Source organism: Coturnix japonica, chromosome 2, assembly GCF_001577835.2.
Source record: "Coturnix japonica isolate 7356 chromosome 2, Coturnix japonica 2.1, whole genome shotgun sequence".
NCBI lineage: Eukaryota > Metazoa > Chordata > Aves > Galliformes > Phasianidae > Coturnix > Coturnix japonica.
In genome coordinates this window covers 41696822-41702821 of record NC_029517.1, presented here as the reverse complement: position 1 = coordinate 41702821, position 6000 = coordinate 41696822, and the positions used below count along the sequence as shown (strand labels likewise).

General features: G+C 41.3%; 1 protein-coding gene across 1 annotated transcript in view; it reads right to left on the bottom strand.

The window, feature by feature from the left end:
* Window positions 1–3759: 3759 nt before the first annotated feature.
* Window positions 3760–6000, bottom strand: part of ARPP21 (cAMP regulated phosphoprotein 21) — a 122905-nt gene continuing 120664 nt past the window's right edge. The window contains exons 20-21 of the mRNA XM_015854205.2: window positions 5782–5933; window positions 3760–4616 (exon numbers count right to left, since the gene is read on the bottom strand). Coding sequence (XP_015709691.1) covers window positions 4359–4616; window positions 5782–5933 — 410 coding nt within the window. The 3' untranslated portion in view covers window positions 3760–4358. The remainder of the gene's footprint in view (window positions 4617–5781; window positions 5934–6000) is intronic.

Genomic DNA, 6000 nt, shown 5'->3' with positions numbered 1-6000 from the left:
TCTTAGTAGCAACTATATCTGTCGCTCAGAAAAGTCAGGACATTTGACCTAAAATTACAGATTATATAAAAATAAAGTCACCTGAAAAAGTATTTCAATTAATATCAGCTGAAGGAAAAACCTCTTAGCACAAAAGCGTTGCTCAAACATAATTACTCTTTGCAAAGCTAATGAACAATTACATGCTACAGAGAAGAAATGAAAGATGATGGAAAGATATCATGAGGCACTTCCCACTGGAAGGTTTATTATATCCTCAGCATGGCATTACATCCGTCTCTGAGCAGCAGAACAAGATGCTGCATAAGGCCAGGAATGGTTATTCTTGCAGTCAGAGGCATTTGACACTAAACACAAGGATGAAAATTAAGCTCATGTTAGATTTTCCTTCTCCTTCTGATACTTACAGGTTTTCTTACAGCATGATGCAAGATGATATCAGTGCTTTTTGATTCATTTGTTAAGCACTGGAAGATGAGCATTGCTTTAAAGAAGTGCTGTATCTAGTCAGGCCAGAGGCTCATCACCAGTCATCCGTAACAGCATCTGGAGAAGGGTTTAAGAATAGGGCAATTATGTGACATTTCTTCAGGCTACTACCTGCCTCTATATGATGTACACAGGTTCTCTGCATCTAGCAGTCTTCAGTACAGCTTCCTTCTCTGACCTTGCCCCCTCCATACCTGAAGCCAAACCTAACATCCCGCAGGAATCAGTGGAACAGGTTGTCTGTATGTTCCACGAGAAAAGAAAAAAGGAAAGAAAAGAAAAAAAAGGTGCTTTGTTTGTTTTGGAAACTTCTGTTTTACTAAGCTTTTTATTTCTTATTTTCTTTTGTCCGTGTATTGGGAGAAGGCAGTGGGCACAACCCCAAGCTGCTGGAGTTCAAGAAGCATTTGCTCTTAGACATAGGATTTGGATGTTGGGTGGTCCTGTGTGGAGCCAGGAGTTGGACTCAGTGATCTTTGTGGGTCATTTCCAACTCAGGATATTGTTTGACTCTATGATTCTTGACCTGAAACTCTCTTTTAAGTCACACGTACCTGTCTGGCAGCACCCACAGAGCTCATATTAGGGGAGGATTCTGGTTTAATGCACTTAACCCTGGAGGGACACCACATGCCACAGTTCAACAGCTTTGTGGGCAGGAGGGCTCAAACAACACTGATCAGTGAGCATTTTGCATCGCTGTCAGGAATGCTGATGGAGAAATTGCATTTCAAGCACCCAATGGTAGTGCCTGCATGTGTTGCCATGCTACAAAGTAGATAACGGGGCAGAGTGGGATGCTCTCAGCATACTGCTGTCTCCCTGTGCCCCTCCTTGCTGCTGAAGTAATTTATGCAGTCTTCTCTGAGTACAAGAAGCTGCTCGCATGGAGTTAAATGGAACCAGAACGGAATACAGTTTTAGAAGGAAATCATTTGCTTCTTGTTTAGGGCAAAACAACAGGCAGATGGCATCTGTCTTCTGTTAGGATGTACAGCTCACGTGAGTTAGACTCATCCAAAAGTATGAGCAGTGTCCTCTGATGCAATCAACTTAATTCAGGATATGCCCTGCATTATTTTCAGTAAGAAGAAAAAAAAACTTAGAAAAAGCTTAAAAGATGATTTTACGGTATAAAAAAATTCAATGAGAGGTTAATTCTTTGTACTTGACTTGATATGGAAGCAGAATTAATTTATAATTCTTCAATTATGAATCCTTCCAGAGTAAAGCACTGAAGTGCACCATCATGTGAGATGTATCCCCCGTGGATATGATACCTTAATAATTAGGGCATTTTCATAGCTGAGGGAGATCAAATTTGGTTTTCCTGTTATGCCTAAGGAGATTCAAACTCTTTGGAGAGTGAGACAATCATGGCATGTAGGCCGTGTTGGGGTGGTGGCTGTGACCTCCTCCTGAAGCTGCTCCATTTACATAGCAAATCAAAGCCACCCTTCAGCAGAAAGGTTCCTGGCTCTGCAGGTGGATGCTCCTGCAGGAGGCCAGAACGATCCCTGCTCCAACAGCTGTTTGCATATTTTATGTAAGCCGCTCACTGAATGAGCAGAGAGAGATGGGAATTCACAGCACTGGTCAGTCACAGGATATGCTATTTGCTAAAGGGATGTGACCAATAGAGTGGCCTAAGAAAGTGAGGAAATTTGTGTTTTAACAAAAGCAGGATTCCCAGGCTTTGCTTTTTGATTCCCTTCCCTATTGCCACTGCGTGGATCTACAGCCCATTGATGGATGATGCTGAGGGGAGGTGGTTTTTACCAGGCAATTAATTCAATTCTCTTGATGCAGAAGAAGATTGATTGGGTTAGAGTAATGATTCGGAGAAGAAACAAGATTTCAACACAGTGGTTACTAAGGGGTCTCTTACTCCAGACACCTTGTACAGTAGTTTGCTTAGCCTCCCCACCAGCTCAACCTGTCCTGCCCAAGGTCACTGGTTGTCCCTCCTGCTGGACTCCAGCCCTGACAGGAAAGGACAGCCGTTCGTTCAGCAAATGAATTGTGATGACTGTACATGAAAATCAGTGTTCTGCTTTATTACTGTGCCACAGGACTGCATCCCAGTAGAAGTCCCACACTCTAAGACAGACATAAAAAACAGGTATCCCTGAAAAAAATATGTTTATCGTATGGAAAAGAAAAATGTTTTGTTCTAAATGTGGGTTATAACTCTTGTTGTTCGTGCTTCCACAGCCAAAGCATGTAAGGAAAAACCAAAGCTGCTTCACATTCAGATTAGCAATGGCCAAGGGCATTGGCGACTGTCATCACCATGACCTTAGAATCATAGAATTACCCAGGTTGGAAAAGACCTCGAAGATCAAGTCCAGTCACAGTCTAACCATAGTACCCTAAGTCTAACAAGCCTCTGCTAAATCATATCCCTGAGCACCACATCCAAATGACTCTTAAACACATTCACACAGAAGAATCTCAGGCTTTCTCATAGTACGTGTGCATAACTCTGGGGCGCACAACTGCTATCTGTCCTAAAGGTGTTCAGAACTGATCTGAAAGCAGCTTAAGTGAGAGAAACAACAGACACTTGTCTGGTAAACACGTTTTGCAACTCAAATGTTCTCATCACTGAAGCAGTCTGAGGAACTCCATGCAGCATTTATGTATGCAGAATAATTGATCAAAACAAGCTGGTGAACATGAATGTAATGAGAAACACCTCAAAAACTTTTAACAAAAATCTGACTTCCTGGCTAACCACTGTTCTGTGTGATTTAAGAGCCAAAACCACAAAAATATATTTCATCCCCACTACTTGAATACGATGGATCAGATTCATGGGCAGTCATCCTTTTGTTTCAAATGTCTTTATAGCTACAGCAGCAATGACTGGGATTGTATCTCTATGGAAGACGTGCTAGGCCCCACTGACTTCCCACAAGCGGCATAGGAGGTCTGCTGGACATCTGTGCTTTGTGTTCAACCTCTTGAGGTCGAACTGTGAGGTAGCAGCTGTAGCAAATCATGTTTGTAACATCAGTGGAGCTGGGGACTGGAAATGCACAAATGTAGTTTAGTTTAGGATAATCTGGCACCTCTGAGTATCTACACTCATGCTTCTAAGCGGCCTTTGCAGTTATGGTACTGTATATTAAGATATTCAGCCTTTTCCCCAAACTCCCACAAACCCATGAAGCCTAATTTTCCCGTCAACCTCACCTAAAACAAGACAATAGAGAAACCAAAGGGAAGATCACTCACTCAGAAACAGAGAGGAGACCAAGCAGGTGGTAGAAAGATGACCTTTCTCCATGAGGTCAAATAGCTTTATTGTGATTCAACACTACAATACAGTATATATCCATAAAAAAACCTCTATAGTGTATATAAATTATTCCTTCCATTCGGTAACTCTTGTTTTCATTTTATTTATTTTTTTTTTATCATCTCCGTTACAGCTTTGGTACAATGTGATTTTATTATAATTTTTTTTGTTTTTTAAATACTTTTAGCTTCACAAACTCAACACAAAGTACAAAACTAATCCGAATCAGGGATATTACAATCTACACAGTGGTGTTCAGTGGTAGGAAAAAATCTTACCTCAATGAATTCATGTCACTAGCTAAGCTATAAAGGCATACCTAGCAGACATGACAAAAATATGCACCATTAACCAGCAAACATTATTTTTTTTTTTTCAAAATTTTATTTTATTTTATCTTTTTTTTTTTACAGGTTTTTTTTTTCCAGCAGCGAATCACTTGAGCATAGTCAGTACTTTTGTCCTCAACTGATTATTCTCTTGTGTTCCTCTTCATTTGAAGGCCATGAGATTATTTGTCAAATAATGCACCGCTATCCTTGTATATCCACGCTAGGCCACAGCGTCAGTACTTGACCTGCCACCCTGCATTGTTAATGCTCGCACAGTTTGTCCTGCAGCTGGCAGAAATAACTGGAACGTTATTGGAGGGGCAGTGTGGGGCAATCAACCGTAGGTTGTTCTGTGGGGCAGGAGGTATGACATTACAGTAAACAGGCATTCCAGTGGCTGTAAGTGTTCCTTGACCTGATTGATTAGGTAGCATGATTGGTTGTTGATATGATTGTTGTGGCAGTCCTTGAGAACCCTGGGTCATTGGCACCTAGACAGGAGGAGAAAAACAGGTTGAAAAAAGCAGTAATTGGTAGAGAAATTCAAGTAGGTCCTACGTATTTGAATCTTCCTTCTATCTGTATTTAGGTATACAACACACTCAGACAAAGTATGTCCCTTTCTTCTGCTCAGAACAGTTCTGAACCCTGAGGCCATCCTGTAGATTAGAGATGGGTTAAAGAGAAATCGATACTATCAAGGGACAATGTCTTGATATGGCTGAGGGTGAATTGCCTGCACCAGTGCAAACAGAAGACTCAACCCTAATATACCTAGGCCATTGGAAAAATGTAGGCCTTTAACCTATTCATCACCTTTAAAACACGTTTTCTGTATATTAAATCTTAAGACATAAGGGGAAAAATACAGTCATAAGCAATTCCTCCATTTCCATTTGGGTTGACGTGGTGTTTTCAGGGAAGCTGATGGAAGGAAGAGGTGAATGGATGCTTTATCAATCTATGGAAATGGATTAACATCATCAAGTTTTATAACTTTCCAGAGGGACTGCCAGGAAACATAAGCACTAGCCACTCTGTAGGCAGCCTTAGAGGCTCTTGTCATAACTCACAGAACCCAGGTATAAGGCAGATGTCTGGGTAATCTGTGGACTCGGTATGACACAAGCCACATCCTTCCTAAGTCCAATAAACAAATCTCTCTCTGGCTATAGGATGTTTCAGAAGGCAGAGTGAGATCCTCTCTCTTAAGACACTGGCAACAGTCTTCACAGATGAGTGATTTTTAACTGGATCAGGCACAGCCCTCAATTTGATTACAGAAAGCAATACTGCACTGGCAGAGGGGAAAAAAAAACAAAACAGAAAACAGTGTTTCTGTCCCTTATTTCTTGAGTTCATTTTTGGCACAAAAAGTAGTATGATTCCTTCATGCTTTGTGAAGTTTCACCCGCACTGCAGGCTGTAATAAACAGTTCATTTAATGTATTCCCAATTCACAATGAAAATCGAAAGTACTAAGAATACATAAACAGGAAGCAGAGAAACCAATTTGACTTAAAAGGGCATTTATCTGGAGACCTCCTGCCACATGCTTCCCTAATGAAGTAATAAAGACCATTCCGTGACTCGAAAACTTAATTCAATTACACATTCTCTGAAGGAAAAAAAAACAGTCTTTGCAGCTTGTGATACCTGATAAGACGACATGGCTGGATACTGCACCATCATGCCTTGCACCTGGTTTCCCTGTTGATTATTCATCAGGCTCTGGCTTTGGGGAGGCTGCTGCATTCCCATGAGGCCCTGGAACCCTTGCTGCTGGTTCGGCAGGACAGGCTGGTAACCTGCAAGAAGAAAGCCACCTTCATGTATGCTGTCGCTTTTAGGGCCACAATTAAAACCATTCTCAGT